This window comes from Hyperolius riggenbachi, chromosome 6 (genome assembly GCF_040937935.1).
Source record: "Hyperolius riggenbachi isolate aHypRig1 chromosome 6, aHypRig1.pri, whole genome shotgun sequence".
NCBI lineage: Eukaryota > Metazoa > Chordata > Amphibia > Anura > Hyperoliidae > Hyperolius > Hyperolius riggenbachi.
This window is the reverse complement of record NC_090651.1, coordinates 77,612,845-77,637,893: the sequence shown is the minus strand read 5'-3', so window position 1 is coordinate 77,637,893 and position 25,049 is coordinate 77,612,845. Positions and strand designations below refer to the sequence as shown.

The following is a 25,049-nucleotide window of genomic DNA, read 5'->3' as shown; positions in this document are numbered from 1 at the left end:
TGACAAACACACCCATGATCTAAAACCTCCTACTAAGCTCAAAAGTAATGGCTACCACTTGTATAACCCTAGTTATAAAAAGAAAGAGGGTGAAAAGCATGCACTGAAATGCTCATAGGCTTGAAGGAGTGTTTATTTATCTTTGTATGTGTCAGAGTGGTGCAACTAAATATTTTGAATTTAAAAAAAATGTTTGGTTTGGGTCGCTTTAAAGGAAAACATTTCTTTGTTAGAGCTTACACAACTCCTGCAATAAATCTGCAGTGTGTCTACTTCCTGGTTTCATGGAAGCAGAGAAAAGGTGAACCTCCTGTGTTTACATATTAGCTGTGTCTGCCGAGACAGCGCATTTCTGTGCTGACAAAGCTGAGAGCTCAAATTACACTTGTGAATACTTACAGATGATGGGGAATTACACCGGCTCTTTTCTCTAAAAACACACAGGGTGCATTTCTCTCTGTTTTCCTTCTGTCCTATGCAAAAGTACAGATCCCTTTTACTATCAGTTTCTGAGCCTCTTTACAAGTTCTCTGAATTGTCCTGAGGTTCCACTCACACCTCACTCAAACACACAAAATCCCCAAGTATCAGTCGCACCAAATAACAGGAGGCAATAAAGTTTTCTACAGTAACTTTAATCATGATTATTACGTTAAAGGGACATAGACATTTCAGGATCAACTTGGTGTCTGGTGGGAGAACATTTGGCAATGACAATTATAAATGACAATTTTATTGTGCCATAAATCCCGTGTACCCCACGCTCAGATATGTCTTCCTCCGGCCTTGTGCTAAGACAGAATACTTTCCGTTTTCTCATTGTGCACCAGTAAGAAGACTCTCCGCACATGGCAATGCTGGCATAAAGGGGCTAAAAAAATACAGCACTGTGCTTATGAGGAAAGGGCGGTTTGCATAGGACGAGCCTGTCCTTTATGGCACTTGGGGACTATCGGTGACATTTCAAAGGGGACAATGTGCTCACAGTTTCATATTCTGTTGTCTATACTTTGGGCTTCTCAGTGAATAAAGTTGACAACATCATAGATTAAAAAAATAAGTTTCAGTAGACACGGATGATAAAAAAATATCAATGCTATAATAAGCCGACAATAAAATACTTCTTACGGATTAGTTCATAAAATGTAAGGGGGAAGGGGAATCATTAGAACACTGCGCTACTGTCTATGTCAAGTTCTAATACTCCATGGCAGACTTGTAAAAACATCAAACAAAAAAAATGATACTGAAAACGAGTTACAGACAATTCCCATCATACATTCTTCTCTAAATATCTTCTATACATTCACATATATTCATCTACAAGACGTACGACAGAGTCCCAGGATGGCATACAGCACGGAGAAAACAGGAATTAAAGGGTGAGAGGACAGACAGGAAGTGATGAAGTCAGAGCTGCCATCATTTCCATCCTTGTGTTACAACTAATACACACAGTTTCTAAAAGTGATTTAGTGCACATGTACCTACTGAGACTGCCTACCTACCTAGATCCACTCCATGCTGCGCGAATGTTGAGGAACGTTTGTATGGCAGAAAGAAAGACAGCAGGCTTATTAATTGTGTGTTGAGTGCAATGATTGGCGTCCGATGGCTGTGTGAGCGCTATCGCACTTTCCATGACAAGGTAAAGTGTCTCGGCCTGCACTTGGCATCCCACTATCACTACACTTTGCAGTCTGTGAGCTGCAGAGAAGGACCAGAGACACACAGAGCAGCTTATATCTGATAGAGGCCATCATTTGGCTCTAGTGAGTAGTAGTCAGATCTTCATCCATCTGACTGGCTCACTTGTGGTGGTTTCCTGTTACACACCTCATAAATGCATCTGACATCTCTCACTGTATGTAGGTGGGGGGCTGACCTGTACTCAGAGATGGATTAGGGGCCCTAGGCAAGGTAGTAGATGTGGTGCCCCTTTGTAGTCCTTTTGGTAAGCTGAAGTGGAAAGAGGTCAGAGAAGGGGGCAGGTGGGCCCCTGACACCCACTAGGCCCCAAGCACCTGCCTTGATTGCCTGGTGGATGATCCTGCTCTGCCTGTACAAGGGATAATACTGCGGTAAAGTCTGGCTTTGGGCTGTTGATCTGTACCCGATATTGGCAGAAATCAGCATATATCAAGCGAGCCAACAACAGGCTGAATGTAGTGTCATCATATTGCCCTTGTGTCACACAGCCTGCCTAGAAATGGCTGGAGAAGCTTGTGCCAGACTGCCTGCAAACATGCTTCAGGAAGCACAGACTTTTATCCGTGTGGCCACTTATAGCATCAAATGTGTAACAAACCGGTGTGAAGAAATTGAAGTGCTGCTGCTAAAGAAGTGAAAGGAATGAGAGGTATTATACAGTAAGTACTGGAATTGATAATAGGAGGTAATGTCACATTATGCTGTAGTGACTCCCTACAAGAAGATGCAATGTGCTGCCACCTTGTGGGAAGAGCTGGTGCTGCATCACAACTTTGACATTTACCCATTCTTGGTTTTGGCACATTGTATGATCCAGCAGCTGTGAAATGACCAGTCCCAGCGTGGCTTCCAGGACACGCTGACACCGGCGCTCTCACCATAGCTTATACAAAGCCTGGAGACTGCCCAGCAGCTCCTCTATTGCTCTGCCATGAGAGTGTGTATCAGATGGTGTTCCTGAAGTTTGGTCTCTGCTGAGAACTCTACAGGGTGCACTATAAAGCCCAGCAACTATACCATTTACAAATAAATAAGTGAATAATATCAGTATGGTATGTGTACATGCTGTATACCAGCTCTGTGCCAGGCTCCACCGTCTGATAGCTAACATGACTCTGCCCACATGGTGAAGGGTTTGCAGAATACTTGGCCGATTACAGAGTTACACTGAAGCAGGAACCAGACCCCAGAACCATAAGAAGAGCTGGATAGGCCTTCAGTAAACTGACACTGCTGCTTAGTGCAGAATCCCACTGCTGATGAGAAAAGGCAACCCCTATATCCACCAGGGATCTACAGCAAACCTGCAATCCACAGTAACTCCACATGCCTCCTAGCAGAGGCTGTGAAATGTTTGCTGCCGTTGTATTTGTCCAGGTTTGGAAAACAAGTAACAAGCTGATACTCAAAGCAGCCCATTATTCCTGCCGAACGATGAGAGGTTTCTGGGCAGCCTGTACTTCACATAGAGTACAGATTCCATCTCTGCAATCCCTGCTTCAGCCAGTTTGGGAAATTCATAGCTGGTTGCAAACTGAAATGCAAAATAATTTTTTTGATTAACAATAAAGTCATCTGAGCACCACAAACATGTACAAATATTTCAAGGCCTCCCCTTCAGGGAGGTTTGTAAATAATGAGTTCTTTAGTGGGGCTGCACTGTAGCCCCCCGACTATATGAACCCATCCATCCTGAGCATGTCAGTGCCGTAGGTTTGAAGTACTCATGCTGTCAGGCACATCCTGGCTGCTAGTGCATGCTGGGCGATATACTCATTAATGTGCCTACATCTCCCATCATGCACTAGAGTCCAGGCATGCGCTGGAGACCACCATGGCGCTTCAAACAAGCAGCGAAAACAGCAGAAAGATGGATGTCCCCATACAGTGTGTGTGTGGGCTATGGAGCAGCCTCTCCATAGGTAAGTAAATCAATGCAGTCACCCACAAAAGCGCAGATAATTTACCATCCATCTTTAGGGGGAGGACTTTTTTAAAATATTTTAAAAATAAGGTGCTTGGATCCCTTTAGATGACATTAAGTGTTATACAGCACTGGTAATAGCTTTTAGCGAAAGTGGAGTTTCACTTTAAAGTTGACCTATGCTCAGGAAATGATCTTCAGCTATATCATTAGCCGTCAGCATGCTTTAATTGTTCTTACATTTTATGTTTAAACAAAGCTTAAAAAAAAACAAACAAAAAAAAACCCTCTGTGTAAGCTTCTAATCCTGTTCTGATGACTACAAGGTTGTTCCTACATCCCATACAGATTATAGATTTTTATTGCCCAACACAGATACCTGTGATTGCCTTGGGCGAAAATCTGGCATCAGTGCAGGTGTGCTATGAGATCATTTAGTGATTGACATTGCCTCAGAGTTCCTTGGGGGAGGGGTTTCACCACAATATCAGTCATACAGCACCCCCTGATGGTCTGTTTGTGAAAAGGAATAGATTTCTCATGTAAAAGGGGGTATCAGCTACTGACTGGGATAAAGTTTCTCTTTAAGTGAAGATACCAAAAGATGTCACCAATACCTTTGTTATATAACAAGCCTGCTCTATCGTGTGACACCCACAATCTTAGACCTCCACTGAATAGCGGTATTGACTTCTCTGCCTTGGAGTGACAACCACCTCTTATACTTGGCCATAAACCACTGTGAGCACCATCACTGTAAGGGATCTGCAGGAGAGGTGGAGTTCCAAGTCACAAATGTCAGGACATCTTCTCTCTGTGGGTCTACCTGATAGCTCAGGGAAGGATGAGTGCTTCTAGAAGGTACCTGGAGGTATCGTATGAGTCTTGCACTAAGTAGTAGTGTCAGTTTATAAACCCTGCAATCCTTGATGGATTTACTTTAGCTCCTGGCATCTTGCTTGGGTTGACTATGCCCATAACGCCCTATGAATCTCTATGAATACTTCATTCCATGAATATCGTGCAGAGCCTGTGGCCAGAGTTGGAATATCAGCCATACTAACGATGCACAAATAGCCAGTACAAGCAATGACACACATTTTCAAAGAGTAATTTCCTGTGCAATGGGGACAATGAAGCAGAACTTTCTGTGCACAGCATACATGGAAACAAAGGGAAGACTTGGGATTAAGCTGTTGAATTAATAACTACCTCATATGGGAAATGCAGTGAGAACAGACAGAGCATAAAGTGACTTTTGGGGTAGTTGAGGTCTAGTATTAAAAAAAAAAGCAGAGACCATTTGATCCACAGGAGTCGCTGTGGCACCATCTTGCTGGAGGGACAATCAGGAATGTGGTGCCCCTCCCGGTATGCACAACTGTGTAGCAGCTCCTATTATGTGTTAGCAATCAGCGACGCACTGGGCGGACGTGTATGTAGACACAGTAGGAGGGAAACACGGCCCCTTGTATCACAAAGGAGCTCTCCGCTTCCCACTGTTCTCCTCAAGTAACAGGAAATAGAAGTGTTGCATTTCTCTTCTCTCTCCCCAGCTCAGTAAAATGTCCTCCTAACATGCCAGGGAAGAGTGACGGAGGACAGGCAACCCCTGACCTCCTGGGGTTAAAAATCTGAGGTTTATAAAACTCTAAAAAATAACATTTCATGTAAACTAAAATTAGAAGAGTTAGCTCTACGTGTTGAGATGACGACACCTCTTTCTCCCACGCGCTCCCATCCTGCACATGTTGTGTCCTGGTGATGAGAGTCAGGGAACTGGCCGTCCTAGGCCATGGCTCCTCTGCGCAGCAGCTGAACAGTTGATGTCTCCGCGTGGATGGGAGAAACAGTTTGGTAGTTATTCTTTTGAATGCTCTGAGGTGACAGGTTGGAAGGAGGACAATGGAGGGTTGGACTGGTCTGGATGAATACAAGAGGGAGATGGGGAGAGGGTAAAAACGCATCCATACCACCAGTGCCTTTTTCCAGCCCTCCGCACCAGCTGGCTACACTTTAGAGTCCTGGCTGTGGGCCTGCCCATTGCTGCCCGGTATTGTTAAGCCAATCTCTTCCTTCTTCTGTTTCTCGGGGTTCAGTGGCTGGATCTCGGGGCTGCCCTCGTCTGCTGCATAGCGGCCTGTCCGGTGCTCAAGCAGAGCCGGGCCCCAGTCCTTGCTGGGCTTCACTGCATACTTCAATCGCTGCCAATGAAACAAAATAAAGACAAGTCAGAGCCGAAGTTTAGCATTCAATTCCATCCCTAACTGTAGTAATCTCAATATGTGAAAAAGACGAGCGCTTGGTCTAGCTGTGCTTGGAACGGCACCTGCGCAGTTCTCAAACGCATGGTGCAGCTTGGGGGAAAAAAGGTATACGACTGAAGGATCCCTTTGAATATGAAGAGGGCTAAATATGGCAAATGGGAGGGGGGGACCCCCGAGGACACCTAGTAGCAGCAGCGCACTCCGGAGATAACCCAGCCCACCATGGGCTTCAATCCATAATGTAGGTCCGGTTCAGGGGTACTTTAAAGTAATAAAACTAAGTTAAGAAGCCAACAGTAGAAAAGTCTCTTTTGCTTTTTGTTTTAGCCTACACAGAAAGCATAAATGTCTTGTGATCACATGATAAGCCAGCCAACCAGAGCTGGTCACGTGATCAAATCTCTCACATCCTTCTACAAGAAAATAAGGGTGGGAGAAACAGAACATCCCTGGTGAACAGCTGTCCCCAAGCCCAGGAGGCTGTATCTGCAACTAAAAGCTCAAACTCTGCAGCTCGGCACAACCACTCACTCTGCTCTGACCCATAGATAGACATGCACTGTGGAGATAGTAAAGAGGTGGGTGTGGCAGAATCTCTAGTTTTAGTCCCAAAGTAGATACAAAGAACCGGCACTGCAGATCTCAGTGAAAAAATTGTCATAAATATACTTATATACTTTCTACATGTACTATATAGAATCTCTAGTTTCTTGCTGAATATCTCTATATGCATATGTAGCCACCCCACCCATTTGGCAAAATACTCAAGTATAAAATGTAAAATGTATACAGGGCTACCAATATCAACAAAATTGAAGCAGCCCTTTGGGAAGTTAGTGGCCATCACATAATCTGCCTTGATGTGTTTTACGAAGACCCATGTTAATGAATTCAATGGATAGCTTGTCAAATATATAATGCCTTAATAGTAAAGTCGTATAACAGCAGACACACAAGAGACATCACTGCAGAGTAGGTTTGTTCAAAAATCAGAAAATTGCAATGTTGCCATCAGTGTTACCAGATCTCTTAGCATACATCTCATCCACTAAGATGTAAAGCCAGCAGATGGCGCTGTGGGAATGTGAAGCCACAATATACTGTATACATGGTATTGTGGGACTGTGAAGGTTGAGGGCCCTTTCATGCGGTTCCTCGCGTCGCACAAAAACGCTGCATCCCATGGCAGAAGCAGTGATATGGGGGTATCACATTGAACGCGGTGTGGCAGGTCCCGTGACGTAGCACAAGTAACTGTGCGTCATTGAAAAGTATGCCTCACTGTATGGTCTTCGGCTTGAAGTGTGGAAGGCTATGTGGGTACATTTACAGTGGTGTATTGCAGTTTGGCATAACGGCCGCTTTGTAACATGGTTTGCCGCATTGCAATAAGCCACGTATGCGACATTCACACTGCAGCGGGTGCATTGCATTATAATGGAGTGTGGCATCATAACTTACTGCATGCTGTGCGTTACCGTAAAATGTGCGCAGTAACAGTGAAGCATACTTTTCATTGACTGCATGCGATGTAATTCACAAATGATGTGCGGCGCCTCTTTCCCGTTCCATTACATTGTGCCGGAAGCTTCCCTAGCTTCCCCTTATGAGGTAACTGAATCTCATTTATGCAGCACAAACTCACCTGCAGAAAGGTGTCCCCAGGCGACTTCCAAATCTTGAAGAAGGCATATCCTGGGATGCAGACGACAGACGACAGCGCCATCAGGAACCCCAGTGAAATGGCCCAGCCAGGGTAGAGGTAGTCATTGTATGTGATTGGCCGATACTGAATGACTGTGAAGATGAGAATGAACTGAGGAGAGAACAGAGAGGAACGCTGTCAGTGGGAGAGAATTCACAAAGCACAGAGGCAAAAGGCTGCCCAGGTCTGAAGTCTAACATTTCTCCCGTGTAAAAATCATGAGATGTCCATAAAACATATTTCACAGAAAATAACACTGAGCAGGTACCCGCTCTCATGGTAATGCACAGTGATATCTTTTTCAGTTTTTTTAATACATCGGGGGTTAGTACTACAGATGGTCAACGATATGACGAAAATTCTGATTTGATGCACAGGTTATGCTCATTTTATACAGCTTGGAAAAGGACCTATAAAATGCAACCGCTGTTGTGTTTGATTGAATTCCTAACTGCATAGATTTGCATAAACCTCGCACCAACTCCACAGACTTACTGCCACTTCTTTGTCCATCCCTTCTTAGCAGTTTTTCTTTTTTTGTAAAAACTGTTCTTGCAGCTTTTTTTTTTTAGCAATTTTATATTTTAAAAAATGAAGATATCACCCATGAAATAGATCTGTTTTACATGTTCTTTCTATTCACTTATCAGCCTGATTATTATAAGAATTTGAGAAAAACAGAACTAGAAAATCTCAATCCTTAAAACCAACAACACCAATCGAGCTGCCGTCCCTCCACCTGAACAGTTTCGCGTTAAGCTTCATCAGAGGTGTGGAGAGCGGCAAACAAGCAGCTTCTTTTATAACTTACTCACCTAAGGGTTCCGTGATCAGCCATAAGTGCACATAGCTGCGGCTTACGTTAGAGACACCCTGTCACAATATTTATTTATTTATTATTTATTAAGCACTGTATTAGGTACAGTGTAGCAGCATACATACCCAGTGATCCCAGCAGAGACTTATTAGTGCATAATTAGTACAAATGTACTGAGAGTGTTAGTGTCCTTTTACACTTAATGCGTTATAATGCTTTGCTATGTGTTGCGTTTTAATGTGTTTTTTCCTTCTCTATAGCAGTGCATTGAGAAAACGCTTCAGTTTTTCAGTGTGTAGTGTGAAAGAAGCCATAGGTAAACATGGACACTGGGCTACACACCAATTGTCCTTTCAGTTACAACTGTGTAAAAGGACCCTTAGTGACCACCAGTGAAAGTCACTTACAAAGATAATGGCTGGAGAGAAGAAGCGCCAGCAGATCTGGAAGAAGAGAGGAGGAGGGAACCCCAACATCATCTCAATGTCCTTGAAGTACTTACGGTGACCTGCAAGAAGTCAGAGAACTGTCAGTGAAATATCGTGAAGCACTGTGAGTACAGAGCAATAGTCCTCATGTATGGTGCACAGGCCAGGTGATGCACAGCCATGACATGTGGAGTACACCTCTGATCAATTACTCGGATTGTTTGAGATAACACAACACTGAACATACTAAGAATGTAAACGTCCCTGGGGTTGTAAGCGACGTCTAACTTTTCTACTCTTCTCAGTCTACTTTTCCTCTTCCTTTCCTTCTGTCCTCATCTTAAAACTCCCATCTCTGCTGGTATCTGAGGTCAGGCCTGAACTATGGACTAACGGTGGCCACACACCATACAATTTTTTACATTTCTTTTAATTCAAAAATTACAATCAATTTTTCTAATTGATTATAAATTTTAAAAAAATCTGATCAATGTACCACACAGGTGTGTTAAATTTTTCCCCAATTAAAGTATTGCAAACTCTGAAAAAATTGCTTGGGTCTATACAATTATAATTTGAAAATATACCCTACACCATTTTCATAAAAATTGATCAGAAAGAATCCACCACTCCCGACTTATCGACTTACGCTGAAAAAAAACAGGAAATCTGATCTAATATGATCTAATTTCATGCTCCATCCAGTGACTGACTAAGCATTACCTTGTACTCATACTTTGCTGCGTGATCTGGTTTTTCTTGTATTCCTGTATTGTCTTATTGCTGTATGTCACCCCTAAATATTGTCTGTAACCTAAACTAATGTACAGCGCTGCGTAATATGTTGGCGCTTTATAAATACAATAAATAAATACATTTCTTGCTCAAATAGTAAAAAAAAAAAAGTTTTACATTTTTCGGAACAAGCAATAGTTTTAAAGGACACCCGGGGTGAAAATTAACTTTTTCTCTTTTCTGCTCTCAGAAGCCATTTTTCTTTTTCATGGCTGTATTTCCTTATCGATGAGAGTTATACTGTAGTCTGACCCAGTCCTGACAGGAAAAAGCAACACAGCATAGTTATTAGTGTGCTTGGCACTGTACAGACACATGTCTATCTCATCATGCCACCTCGGGTATCCTTTAATCACATTGCCATAAAAATGGATCATTTTATTGCAGTGGTCCTCAAACCAAGGCCTGTCGGGCCGAATGCAGCCCCCTGAGGCTTTTTCACTGGCCCACCACTCACAAAATGTATTACATATAGATGCGGTCCACTGCATCTTTAAATATTGGTGTCTTGCATATATAATAGCAGTGCTGGTACCACCAATCCACAGGGAAGCCAGCGAGCAGTCACTTGCTGGCTTCCAATCCAATTCTGAATCAGGTGACACTGCTTTACTATTGGATGACAGGTTACTCACCGAGTATGCTTCACTGTCTGGCTAAAATAGATTTTTTTACTATCTGCACATGCTGTATTGGGGCATAATATCTGCTTTGGATAAATGGGAGGCAAAAGGGCTGCACGTGTAAACAGGTAATAGTTTACACTACCTAGGTTCAATGTAATGTTTTCTACATCATATTGTGTATACTCCGGCCCCCAGTTAGTTTGAAGTATATTGGCCCGGCCCTTGACCGAAAAAGTTTGGGGACCCCTGTTTTATTGTATTGTGTGTGGCCACATAAAGGAGCCAGTGTTGCCAACTCATCCCTTTAATTACTGACACATGAATTATACAGGTTTTGTAGCTAGGTAGATGCAGTTAAGGCACTGATTATGTGCAAATAGCCCCAGAACCTGTATAACTTAGATGTGTTAGTAATTAAAGGGATGAGTTGGCAACATTGAAAGGAGCATCAGAGACCACAGGATTCAATCGGATTTACTAATTAAGCATTGTTAAAGAGAACTCGAGGCGGGGTTCTCACAATGAAATCCCCATACAGAGGCTGGGTTTGCCTATAGAGCCCAGCCTCTGTTGCTAATCAGATCCCCCCTAAATCCCCCCCTGTGCTCAGCCAGACCCCATAAATCACAGCCGCACTGAGCGGCTGTGTTTACCTTTGTAACGTCAGTCTCGGCGCTCCCCCCACCTCCTGCATCACTCCCGTCCCCGCCCACGTCCCTTCCCTCCAATCAGCGGGGAGGGAAGGGACGCGGGCGGGACCGGTGCGATGCAGGAGGCGGGGAGAGCGGAAACTGACGTTCCAAAGGTAAACACAGCCGCTGCTGACACGCTGCCTGACACTACCTCCTTCTTTTTAAAGTTTTTTAGTTCTTTTTATACTGTTGGCACCTCTGTACAACTGTACAAGAAAATACTTAGAATCATTTTGACTACTTTTCTACCTACTTTTTGGCACTTTTTCAGTTGTAGATTGCTGAAAAGTTACTTTAAACAGAAGATATAAAATTATCTCCTAGGAGAAAACTTAGGAGAAAAAGTGAACTGGATCAGGCCTTTTATTTGTTAACTATGTTAAAGAGTAACTGTCAGGCTGCAAAAGTTAATTTAAACCTCTATTCTCCTGTGTTAAACAGTTTAGAAGGAAGCCAAAAAGGCAATACTGAAGTTAAAAATCTCTCTTACTTTTGATGTGTGCTGAACAGCAAGGATGTTAGACCCAAGCTCTTAAAAGGACGACAGGCCGCATACCATACTGCAAAGCATTCTGGGGCTGCTTGGGTCCTCCCCTCGGCTGCTAGTGAGAAGTTACAGTCTCATGTTACAACAGCCAGCACTGAAAAATCTCCGGGCAGAGTATACTGCATGAGTCCGCTATTGTTCCTAGCCACATGGCTAATTAATATTCACTGCACAGTAGTGTTGTATTTTTTCTGAGTGGAATCATCAGGAAGCAGGGAGGACATGACGACACAATTGGCTTCATAGGAGACAGCCAAACATGGAACCTGCCATGAGCTGTCAGGAGCATCAATCTCTGCAAATACTATATAAAAATTCTGTGAAATCCAAACGTGGACAGTGAAATGCATATGTAATGTAAGTAGAGCCAATATTAAGCTACTGATATATGTGTTTTTTTTCTCTGAGACCTTATACCTAACAGCTCCTCTTTAAAGAGACTCTGTAACAATTTTTTCAGCCTTAGTTCTTCTATCCTATAAGTTCCTTTGCCTGTTCTAATGTGCTCTGGCTTACTGCAGCTTTTCCTAATTGCACAGTGGCTGTGTTATCTCTGTTATATGATCTAATCTGTTTTCTTCTGTTGGCACAGTCAGGCTAAAGCTGGAATGTGTGGAATGTGCAGGGCTGCTTGTGATTGGTAGAAGCAATACACACCCCCTCCAGGCCCCCTGCAGGCTCTGTATGACTTACACAATCTGCTTATGTGAGCCTATCAGAAGCTGGTTAGTTTGTTTGTAAACCCTGCCTAAAACTGTTAATTACAAGCCAGGATTGCAGCAGAGAGTGGCAGAAACAGCACAGAGGGGGCCAGGAGAACATAATGAATAGAACGGTATGCTTTTTGCTGTAAAAATGTTAGAGTACAGATTCTCTTTAAAGACGTGTTAAAATATACAAAAATATATTTTTTAATGAGTAACACACGTAACACAAGTAACATGTGCTACACTAGTGACCTAGGTTACATGGGTTTCACTAATTGTGCAACACATGCTACTTACTTAGTATAAGTAATGTTACAATTGCTATACGCTTCCCATACATGTCAACTTTGCCAGCAGTTAGTGACAATGGCTCTATAGATAAAATTGATCATCTCTTCAGTTTATTTTCACTTCAGGGTTGCTGAAGGCAGTTTGGATTGTATTATCTTGATATCAGACCTTTAAACCATTTTACTATGGTAGCAGGAAATCTGTTTTGCACTTAAAGTGATTTAATTCATAAAAGTTACATTACTGGTGATGCTGCGTATAAGTTCTGTCTGGTAACTACATGAACAGAAAAAAATATTGTAGTATTGTACCAATAAAAGTTGTGTTTACTTAATTTCACATGTTGTCACGTGACTGATTTAGATATGAGGTAAGTCTTTCCTTTAACCTCATTTTAGTTTTACTTTAGTTAGTCTGGATTTGACTTCAGATATGGTTAAACAGAAGCTTTGTAGCACTTGAGCTATAGAACCGTGAGTGAGACATGCGTGAGAAGGTGTATCTAAGATTCACTCACCATAAATGTACATTATAGCGACACACATTATACAGGAAATGATGACCAGTGAGAAGCTAGCAGCATAATTGTCCATTAGGAGGAGCCAGTAGATTCCAGCCTGTAGGAGGGACAGAGGGAAAGTCAGGGAATCTCACCATAATAAACAATTTACTGATGTCATGTGTCAGAGCAGGGTGGGGCAGAAGTCATGTGATCAATGAGGATGTGAGGAGGAAGTTACTGTCACTCTGGACACCCACATATCTGTACAAAGCTCAGAGCAACACCTTTGTGCTGATTACCTGTGTTGTCAGTGGGATCCCCAGCAGGAAACCTACTACTGCCACTCCAAACGTCACACACGTTTTCCAGCGAATAATCCAATCACTGCCGATCTCATCCACAATGGCTGTGACCAGAGTCTCCAGTAGACAGAACTGCAACCAATGAGAGAAGAAAGAGCCAGGTTATGACACCCCTAGTGGAGTATAGCAGATATGACTGCAAAGTGGCCCACCAATGGCCAACCCCAACATTTCCCAATTCCTTTTATGATAAAAGCAGGTATTACCTGTGTACCCAGTCCCAGCAGGATCAGCATGAAAAAGAACAATATTGACCAGAGAGGAGAGATTGGCAGCAGAGTCAGGGCTTCAGGATATGCCACAAATGCCAGGCCAGGGCCGTGGTCCGCCACTTTGGACACATCCACCCCTAGGTGGTTTGCCATAAAGCCGAGGATGGAGAAGATAACAAAGCCAGCATAGACGCTTGTGGCACAGTTGGTGATGCTGATGATGATGCTGTCCCTGGAAGGGAAGTCACAAATGTCAGCTACAAGTTCCCACATTGGATATATTTGGTTTCTGTGTGTGTAGATCTCAGCATCAACGATCCACCTACCTTCACTATATGTGCACATGTTCCCTACAATATGTAGCCGTGAAGAATGTACTCCTGGGTGCAGGATGATATCTGGCGGCGCCCAATAACCAGTGGCACAAAAGATAAGTTATCGGCAACGTCAAAACAACACAAAGTAATTGCTCTTTTATTGGTCAATGGACAAGCATGACAATGATAGTCAATTCACAGTAATTTGCTTGTTTGAAAATTTGATTGAAAATAAGGGAAGAAGGGAGGGGGTAACAACCGAGAGCCCACTATAGTGTAGTATGTAAAAGTTTATTGTGGGCAACAACAACACAGAAAGCTGAAATACTACAAGTGTGGGTTACCGCTAAGGAAATCACTGTAAATGCAGGTGGGGTGATTAGACTACTCGAGTTAAGAAGTCGCTCTCTGTAGTAGTAGGAATGGGGTGACCTCCACCAAGGGTGGACAACAACTGGACTGGATTAGGAAAACAGAGGCGCCAAAACAGAATAAAATACACTAAAAACAGTTTAAAAATGGGAGGCAGTGGTGGACATCCCTCCTGACAGATGACACAGTAGTAACTGTGGAGAGTCTCTCAGTGCAGAGGCGCCCATATACCGAGAGACTCTCCACAGTTACTCCCCTATCACCTGAGGAAGCGGGTTTAACCCGCAAAACACATCACAACAAAGGAGGAGTAAATCCTAATAAAAATTGTGTTCTGTATTGAAACAGACCTATTGTGTCATCTTTTGGGAGGTAAGGTCACCACTACCTCCCATTTTTAAACTGTTTTTAGTGTATTTTATTCTGTATTCCTAAACCAGTCCTCTTTATTAAGTTGTGTCTTTGATAGCGTTGGTATTGGAAACCCCTGAATACTGCCAAACGCCACACTTCAGAACCATTCAGTGCTGAACAAGCAGACAAGGTCCGGGGTAGTCCACCAACTTTCACTTCACGGCGCTTTCCAGGTGACTCCGATGCTCCTCCTTCCGGCTTTGGAAGGAGGAAGCATGGTGGTCATTTGAAATGCGCCATGAACTGCGAGTAAGTGAACTCACCCAGACCCTGTCTGCTTGTTCTGTGCTGAAGTGTGGCGTTTAGCAGTATACAGGTGTTCAGAATTCGATATGCCGAATTCGAACATCAATACTAGTCTTTTAGCACAACTTAATAAAGGAGCAAACTGCTTTGAAACAACCATCATTGTCACGCTTGACCGTTGACCAATAAAAGAGCAATTACCTTGAACCACTTCAGCCTCTTCTCTCTCATGTCAGACATTATCTAGAACATTTATGAAGGTGTAAACTAGTCTTGTGTGACATCACCTCTTCTATAAACTACTTTAAGTTACATCTTGCATATGGCTGTACAAAGCCAGCCAGCGGGGGGCCACAGTCATGGTGAAAATGCCAATACAATATATATATAACAATAGCTAGTGGGGGGAGGAAACAAGGCGGACCTACCTGTAGCAATTGTTGTGAAACTTGTTATAAGACGCCATTGTGATGAGTCCCCCCCATGCACAGCCCAATGAGTAAAATATCTGCGAGGCGGCATCACCCCAAACCTGTAAGAGAAGATTCACATCAGACCAAGACAGAGAACCACAGAACAGGGGGAAAAACGCTAATATAAAGACCAAAGGCTGGAGGGAAACATTGGAATTTATTCAGTATATTGTAAACATTAAAAGCTTTATTTTTTTTACACACAATGACAAAACTTCCTTTAACGACAGCTGAAATGAGAAGAATATGAAAGCTGCCATATTTATAACTTTTAAACAATACCAGTTGCCTGGCAGCCCTGTAAAGCATTCATGCAAAGGGCACCTGGGCACAACTTACATTTTCATGCTGAAATTGATCGGGAATCAGCCTGCGGTTTATGACGCTCAATGGATCTCTCTCCGATCTGATTTGACCGGAGATAGATCTGTCTCTTGGTCGATCTGCTTATCCTCGCTAGATGTATGGGCCCTTAAGTACTACTGAATACAACTGTTTAGCCACAGACCATATAGCTAAACAATGGCAGAGCTCTGCCATGTAAGTTGCCTGGCTATCCTGCTGACCCTCTGCCTCCTTAACCATAGACTCTGAACAAGAATGCAGCAGATCAGAGGTTTCTGACATTATTGTCAGATATCACAAGATTAGCTGCATGCTTGTTTCTGGTGTTATTCAGACACTACTTCAGCCAAATAGATCAGCAGGGCCGCCAGGCAACTGGTATCATTTTAAAGGAAATAAATATTGAAGCCTCCATAGTCTTCTCACTCCACTTATGCTACAATCTTAGCATGTCTATGTAATATGAGAGAATGCCTAAAGAATCCATTCAAAGTATATTCTGTAAATCCACCAGTCTTCTACATAAATATGGTAAGATTGTACAATCAAGTGGGTTCCTTTAGCACATCACTCAATTGTGTGGAATCAGTGCAAGTTTACTTTCTAATTCACAAAGTCAGCAATTGCACTCATTTGCTTTGGCCACTAGATGGCACTATTATATACTGAATGCCATTGCATATTAGATTTAAATTATTAAGTTTTGACACATTTTTGGAGAAGAAGAACTCAAATTCATATAGACAAATAAGAAAAAAGTTCAGTTCCAAGCTGAATGTAATAAGCAACACAGCAGATTAGCATCTCAATGATTATCTCTATAGAGAGCCATTCTTTACATGAAGCAATGGTTGTCATTTTACACCTCAATAGTCATCTCTAATTAGTACACCAATGGTAATTCATTAGGATATCAATAGCATGGTTGGCGCTAATAATGTAATAATTAAACTTGCACTTGCGTTAGCATTGTTCTTGAGTGCCTTTTGCACTACATTTTGATGGAATTTTCTTGCAAGATGAACTCGTGTGATTTTTTTTAAGACTTCTGTATGTTTGGGTTTCATTTTGTAATTTTTGAATAATTTGGAAAGGATAAATGAAAACGTTTTTGCTTTATCAGCCCACCCAGGTCCTCAGTCACCCCTGGATTTTGCCAGTCTGGCTGCTATATTAATAGTGCTGCAGCTAGGACTGCATAAGAGGCCCAGCCTGCCTTGCCCTCAGACTCCACCCATTTGGCGAGTGCCCGTGGTCCAGAAGACAGAATAGCCACATATTTGCTGTGTTGATTGGTCCCAGTGGCCTTCTGCATTCAACACTTCGACATCAGAAACTACGGACAGCACTAAGTATAGCACACCACAATATTGCTCACTGACACTACTCTGATAGGACCCTTGGGTAAGGAGTGTTATGTGATCCTAGTGGCCCCTCCCCCAGCAAAGCGTTCAAAGCAGTGGGTAAGCGTCATACTTTACTTTCTAGCAGAAAGACTGGTCCTCACTCCTGGTCTTCACTATAGCCGCTGAACAGTCTATCACCTTATTATTATTATTATTTAGAAATAAATGGTGAGATAGGAAAAGGAGTGGGTATGAGCACAAATCAAATCAATCAAATTATTATTATTTATTGTGTTTATAAAGTGCCAACATATTACGCAGCGCTGTACAATAGATAAATGGGTTAACATACAAGGTAGGACATACAGGAAGACTGTTCTAGTCCACAAAAAGGATGGTTGACAGTAAGATTGCATAATCAAGCATGAAACACTAGGGAGGAGGGCCCTGCCAGAGGCTTACAATCTAAAGGGTAGGGGTGGAGACAATAGGTTCATCTATTGTTTATGGTGCTGGTGTAGGGGGGTATGCGAGCATGAAAAGGTCTTGAGGGCTTGTTTGAAGGTATTAAAGGTGGGAGCGAGTTCCTAGAGAGTGGGGGCAGCCCTAGTTAAGTCCCGCAATCTTGCATGGGAGTGAGATATGCGTGGTGCGACTAGGCACAGGTCATTAGAGAATCGGAGGGGACGGCTCTTCTCTGTGCATGTCATGTGACATGTATCAAGAGTCACAAGGAGATAGGCCGTACAGTAGCTACAACAAAGAAAGGAGTGGGGACCTGTTGCTCCACTGGAAGAAGTCCAAATTCTGCTTTGGGTCCCAGAGGTCTGTAGCTATGCCTGTACAAGATACTTTCCTAACAGACTGCCTAATGGCAACAAGTGTGGCAAGTACAGTATGTACATGGCTTAAAGGACAACTGAAGTGAGAAGAATATGGAGGCTGCCATATTTATTTCCTTTTAAACAATACCAGTTGCCTGGCAGCCCTGCTGATCTATTTGGCTGCCGTAGTGTCTGAATCACACCAGAAACAAGCATGCAGCTAATCTTGTCAGATCTGACATTAATGTCAGAAACACCTGATCTGCTGCATGCTTATTTAGGGTCTAAGGCTAAAAGTATTAGAGGCAAAGGATCAGCAGGACAGCCAGGAAACTAGTATTGTTTAGAAGGAAATAAATATGGCAGCCTCCATATCTCTCTCACTTCAGTTGTCCTTTAACTCTTCTGTTGCTGGTTTGCTAATAATAACATATGTCTGTTTCATATCATATACATCAGTACTGACTGCTGAAAATGTTTTCTTGTTGCCCATAGATATAGTTAAAGTGAACCCAAGGTGAAAGTGATATGGAGGCTGCCATATTTATTTCTTTTTAAACTATACCAGTTGCCCGGGAGCCCTGCTGGTCTATTTGGCTGCAGTAGTGTGCAAATAACACCAGAAACAAGTATGCAGCTAATATTTTCAGACACACTTGATCTGCATATGCTTGTTCAGGGTCTATGGCTGAAAGTATTAGAGGCAGAGGATCAGCAGGCAACTGGTATTGCTTAAAAGGAAATAAATATGGCAGACTCCATATCACTCTCACCTCGGGTTCACTTTAATGTACAGCGTAGATTTCTTGCCATATGAAAGATGAGAAGTCAGGTGCAAGTCACATGATGTGGTCACACTAAGTTACCTTGGCATCTAGGATCTTGTCCCACTGAGGGGTCAGATAATACATAATCCCATTTACAGCTCCTTCTAGAGTTATCCCTCGAATAAAGAGGATTGTGAGCACCACGTAGGGAAATGTGGCTGTGAAATACACCACCTGGAAGACAAGCAGAAGATGTCAGAGCGAGTAAGGAGCAAGGCAATGTAGTGCGAGTGCCAGGAAAACAGTAAGCGATCAATAAATAATAGACACAAAGGCATTGGCCAATTCAGTAAACATTTCTTCCAAGTTCTCTCACAGGACATTTTCATTCCTTATTAATAAAATACCTCATCAGCCCCATGCAAGCAAGGAAGCACTGAAAAAGTTGATACAAATCAACTTTTTGTTTAATATTTGTTTTATTTGCTTCTTTTAAGTACTATGCGGTGTATTCAGCAAAGAAAAGTTTCCGAGGGCTGGGAACGCTCTGTAATTTAGCTGGTATACCACATAGGTAGTGTGCATTGCGCAGTCAGTAGGACCCACATAATGCAAACGTTGCCAGGGTACAGCATGCTATGGAAGTACGTAGCGCACGGTACCCTGACAATTCGCACTAATTGAACGTGTGCTACTTGACTGTTGGATGTACCGTTAACATTACCGTGTGCTTCCTGCATATGGCACTTTTAGTGACATTTAGTCGGTATTATTAAGAGCTCCATTGTAATATCCAGCCTAATTCTCAGTCAGTCAGTTCTCTTCATGCCTGGAGGTAACAAATTACTGGGCTTTCACATTACAAAACCCAGCGTGCTTTGCTAACCAAGTGTCATGATTATAATCTGCATTATTAGCTAAGCAAACTTATAGCATAACAATACTAAACCATCCCCAAATTGTCTTACGTACTACCGTAATACAATACATTTCTAATCCTTGCCCCCCCCCCCCCCAAAAAAAAAGCAGGAATCAGAGAACAGTCAGTCTAGACAGTTTTTCTCTTATTTATTTAATACACAAGTTTCCAAATTATTGTATTTTTTAATTGCATGTGTAAAACATTTGTTAGGCCCGGTTCACATTAGCGTTTTGAGCCAAACGGATGCGGTGAGCGGATCCGTTCTCCACTTCACCGGATCCGGATGGCTCTGTGCACACTGCCAAATGGAAAGTGAAAACCGATCTGATCAACGATCGATCGGATCAGTTTTCACTCAGTTTGCTGTTAAATATATACCTAATGCTCTTTTGAAGCCGGTGGTAGAGGCTTCCTCTTCTTCCGCTGTGACGACGCAGCTCGCCATGTGACTAGTCAAATGACGAGTCATGTAGTCACGATGCGGAAGAAGACTGAAGCTTCTACCACCGGCTTCAAAAGAGCATTAGGTATATATTTTACCCTCCCTCACCCACCCGTCCGGCTGCTGCACTCTCCCTCACCCTCCCGCCGCTCAGGTTCACGTTCCCACATCCCCCATGGAACGGACCGTTTCCTCACTAGTGTGAAGAAATGTTCCGTTTTCCATTGCCCCAATGCTGCAGCATTTTTTGTCCGGTTCCGTTCCACTGGGCAGAACGGTCCGGAAAATTAGAGCCTGCAGCATTTTTTAGGTCCGGGTAATGGAACATATCCGTACCACCGGACGTATGTGAATGGATCCATAGGTTAACATTGGATCCTTTCACATCCGTTCTGTTTGTACAGTATATGTTCCGGTTACGTTCCAAAAAAAAACACTAATGTGAACGGGCCTTATTGTTTAACACATACCTAATGCAGATATTGGCATACGGTCTAATGTGCAGATAACAGATAAGTATGTAATGCTGACACACACAGCGATAGGCAGAGGTGGGGAAGATCTGCAGGAAGCAGAGGGCGGCACAGGGAAGCTGCTGACAGGGAGTCAACAGCCACCTAAGTGTTGGTGTCGGGGTGTAAACAAAAATGGAGGCACGTGTAAATATAAATACTAAATAATAATAATAAATAATAATAATAGTGGCTGGATAGTGTACTGTGTGGCTGGATAGTATACTGTGTGGCTAGATAATGTACTGTGTGGCTGGATAGTGTACTGTGTGGCTGGATAGTATACTGTGTGGCTAGATAATGTACTGTGTGGTTGGATAGTGTACTGTGTGGCTGGATAGTGTACTGTGTGGCTGGATAGTATACTGTGTGGCTGGATAGTGTACTGTGTGGCTGGATAGTGTACTGTGTGGCTGGATAGTATACTGTGTGGCTGGATAGTATACTGTGTGGCTGGATAGTATACTGTGTGGTTGGATAGTATACTGTGTGGCTGGATAGTGTACTGTGTGGCTGGATAGTATACTGTGTGGCTAGATAGTGTACTGTGTGGCTGGATAGTGTACTGTGTGGCTGGATAGTGTACTGTGTGGCTGGATAGTGTACTGTGTGGCTGGATAGTGTACTGTGTGGCTGGGTAGTATACTGTGTGGCTAGATAGTGTACTGGATGTGGCTGGATAGTGTACTGTGTGGCTGGATAGTATACTGTGTGGCTGGATAGTGTACTGTGTGGCTGGATAGTATACTGTGTGGCTAGATAGTGTACTGTGTGGCTGGATAGTGTACGGTGTGGCTGGATAGTATACTGTTTGGCTGGATAGTGTACTGTGTGGCTGTATAGTGTACTGTGTGGCTGTATAGTGTACTGTGTGGCTGTATAGTGTACTGTGTGGCTGGATAGTGTACTGTGTGGCTGGATAGTATACTGTGTGGCTGGATAGTATACTGTGTGGCTGGATAGTGTACTGTGTGGCTGGATAGTATACTGTGTGGCTGGATAGTATACTGTGTGGCTGGATAGTATACTGTGTGGCTGGATAGTGTACTGTGTGGCTGGATAGTGTACTGTGTGGCTGGATAGTGTACTGTGTGGCTGTATAGTGTACTGTGTGGCTGGATAGTATACTGTGTGGCTGGATAGGGTACTGTGTGGCTGGATAGTGTACTGTGTGGTTGGATAGTGTACTGTGTGGCTGTATAGTGTACTGTGTGGCTGGATAGTATACTGTGTGGCTGGATATTGTACTAGTTTAGAGCTCTGCCTCTGACACAGGAGACCAGGGTTTAAATCTCGGCTCTTCCTGTTCAGTAAGCCTGCACCTATTCAGTAAGGAGATCTTGGGCAAGACTCCATGACACTTCTACTGCCTAGTGAGTGTGCCCTCGTGTCTGCCACTTTGTTGCCTGGAGTCTGCCAGATGTACTTTACAAACAGTATCAGGGGTGTAACTAGAAGGGAGCAGCCACTGCAACTGCAGAGGGGCCCAGAGGTGTGTGTGTGTGGGGGGGGGGGGGGGGGGGGGGGGGGGCAACTACACTAAAAATACAAGTTTCTGGTTTGCACCTTGCAGGAGAAAGGAAGGATTGTTATGCAGTAGAAATCTCACCTTCCCAGAAGATTTCACTCCTCGGATGAGGCAGAGGAACACCACAATCCAGGAGAGGCCCAGACATCCTAAGATAGGCAGCCGTATCTCCCCAAAATTTCCAATGTCATCCGACAGCCTCAGCACCTCAACTCTGTAACATAACCAGAGAGGCCATGTGATATACATGTAATCACAAGGAAAGAGTGCATATGTATGTATTCATCCCACTTGTTGTTACACCACCAAATAAGATTTGGTCCAACTGTCAGAAGTCACATAATTGGTTATGCACCTGTGTGCAAAGTGTCACATGACCTGTCATGTGATGCCCGTATAATCTGTACTGAAACTGTCCTGACTCTGCAACATCACTCACTAAGCAACATGATGAGCGAGGGACACTCCAAACGAGAAAGATGTGGAGAAATATATTAAAATAAAATACATTTTGAGTATCCCATGAAGAACCATTGCATTTATTAATGAAAAATGGAAAGAATATGGCATCACTATCAACCTGGCAAGTGAAGGTTGCCCACCAAAACTCACACACTAGGCAAAGGGCATTAATTAGGCGTAATAAAGGATCCCGGAAAAAGGGTGCAGGAGATTGCTACTAGTAGAATATTGGTAAATTTACCAATAGGCTACTACTTTCTTCCGATAGTAGAATATCAGTAATATTTACTGATATTTTACTATGACCTAACCTGACCCTACTTATACACCCTGTTGGTTGTGCCTAACTCTAGTACCCCCTGGTGGTGCCCTCCTCCCCGGCCACAAAACCGCAGCAGTAGATGGAATTTTGGGTGCCTGGAAATTGAGACTACAAATAGCTGGTGCTTGCGGCTATAGCTGCAAGTTGCGGCTGCCGAAAATTTTTATTCAATGTCACTAATCGCAACTCCAATGGTGGAAGGAAGGGTGCCGCCATAGACTGCTTCATGCCTGCTATTTATAGCCACGATTTCGAGGTACCCAAATTTCCCTCTATGGGCACTTTCCACTTTGGTCTGTGTGTCCTTTTTTCCTGACCGTTTAATTAGAGGTAACACACCAAGGCTTTTCCAGTGGAGGTGAAAAAGCTTTAAGAAAGAGTGGCCAGAAAGAGTAGCGTAGCGGTCTCTATGGCTGCATTGATGGTTTGTATGTCACTGACCAAATCAAGGCTCCTCTATAAGGGCTCTTTTACACTTAGAAGCTCGATCGCATTCACACTGTGATGAGATCGCGATTCTTGCAGATTTTCACTACAGTGATTGAGTCCCTATACAAAGAATATGAGCTTAATCGCACGGAAAATGCTTCAGGATGATGACTACGCTCGGAAGACATTTGCACCGCAAACAAATCACAGTAATGGAAAGGGGAGCCATGGTTTACATTAGATCTAACTGTAGCTAGCATTTTACGATCCGCTAACCATCGGAATTAGATCGCAAAACAGTCCTAAAGCATGCTTCTTATCTTATAGAGGTATCAACACTCAGACATAAAGCACATTCATCTATTGTGCATTGCTGCTGATGGCCATACCATAGTCCTCATACAGTCCGAAAATACCGGCCAATCTTCTATTTTTAAAAGTGAGCCTTTTATAAGGCATTTCCTCCTATGCATATTATGGAGAGCATACTGATGGAGCAGATAACATAATAGAGCATGTATTGTGTGCTGCATTCTGAGGCTGGCCAGGGAATTAGCTCTCGATAATAGAGGCCATGATCACAAGGCAAGCAGTAGCTCCCATTGAGTATAAACAAAAGCGGAAGGAGCGCTCCGTAGCGTGTTAACTTTTAATAAATAAAAAAAAGGCGCAAACACATATGCACTTAACAGGCGTTGCATTTGGCGTAAAGCCTTTATGAAAATGTCCCACCAGAGGAGCAACCTGGAAACTGCAGTGGCCAGCAGCAGTGGGGTCCGGATGGAATGGTGACCCGAGGTGCCCTTGCGGGGTGATCGTGTGCAGGAGATGTCAAAACGTGTTTCGGCGTATCCACGCCTGCGTCAGTTAACGTCTCCTGCACACACACGAGGGCTCAGCTTTATACTCGGTTGCTGAGAAGGACTTCCAGATGCACTGCAGGTTAAGCAGGGGGTGGGGCTCTGTTTGGGTGTGTGGACCCTTTGTAATATGTGCATTACAGTGGCTTGCAAAAGTATTCGGCCCCCCTGAAGTTTTCCACATTTTGTCACATTACTGCCACAAACATAAATACATTTTATTGGAATTCCATGTGAAAGACCAATACAAAGTGGTGTACACGTGAGAAGTGGAATGAAAATCATACATGATTCCAAACATTTTTTGTGCGTAATTATTCAGCCCCCTGAGTCAATACTTTGTAGAACCACCTTTTGCTGCAATTACAGCTGCCAGTCTTTTAGGGTATGTCTCTACCAGCTTTGCACATCTAGAGACTGAAATCCTTGCCCATTCTTCTTTGCAAAACACCTCCAACTCAGTCAGATTAGATGGACAGCATTTGTGAACAGCAGTTTTCAGATCTTGCCACAGATTCTCGATTGGATTTAGATCTGGACTTTGACTGGGCAATTCTAACACATGGATATGTTTTGTTTTAAACCATTCCATTGTTGCCCTAGCTTTATGTTTAGGGTCGTTGTCCTGTTGGAAGGGGAACCTTCGCCCCAGTCTCATGTCTTTTGCAGACTCCAAGAGGTTTTCTTCCAAGATTGCCCTGTATTTTGCTCCATCCATCTTCCCATTAACTCTGACCAGTTTCCCTGTCCCTGCTGAAGAGAAGCACACCCAGAGCATGATGCTGCTACCACCGTATTTGACAGTGGGGATGGTGTGTTCAGAGTGATGTGCAGTGTTAGTTTTCTGCCACACATAGCATTTTGCATTTTGGCCAAAAAGTTC

The 25,049-nt window shown here is 43.3% G+C and overlaps 1 protein-coding gene across 1 annotated transcript in view; it reads right to left on the bottom strand.

The window, feature by feature from the left end:
• Positions 1–616: 616 nt before the first annotated feature.
• The window catches only part of SLC6A9 (solute carrier family 6 member 9), a 206,181-nt gene continuing 181,748 nt past the window's right edge, over positions 617–25,049 (bottom strand). Inside the window, exons 6-14 of the mRNA XM_068239550.1 lie at positions 22,175–22,307; positions 18,789–18,923; positions 15,363–15,466; positions 13,580–13,817; positions 13,311–13,445; positions 13,027–13,126; positions 8,831–8,931; positions 7,547–7,717; positions 617–5,838 (exon numbers count right to left, since the gene is read on the bottom strand). Of these exons, the coding sequence (XP_068095651.1) occupies positions 5,644–5,838; positions 7,547–7,717; positions 8,831–8,931; positions 13,027–13,126; positions 13,311–13,445; positions 13,580–13,817; positions 15,363–15,466; positions 18,789–18,923; positions 22,175–22,307 (1,312 nt within the window). The 3' untranslated portion in view covers positions 617–5,643. The remainder of the gene's footprint in view (positions 5,839–7,546; positions 7,718–8,830; positions 8,932–13,026; positions 13,127–13,310; positions 13,446–13,579; positions 13,818–15,362; positions 15,467–18,788; positions 18,924–22,174; positions 22,308–25,049) is intronic.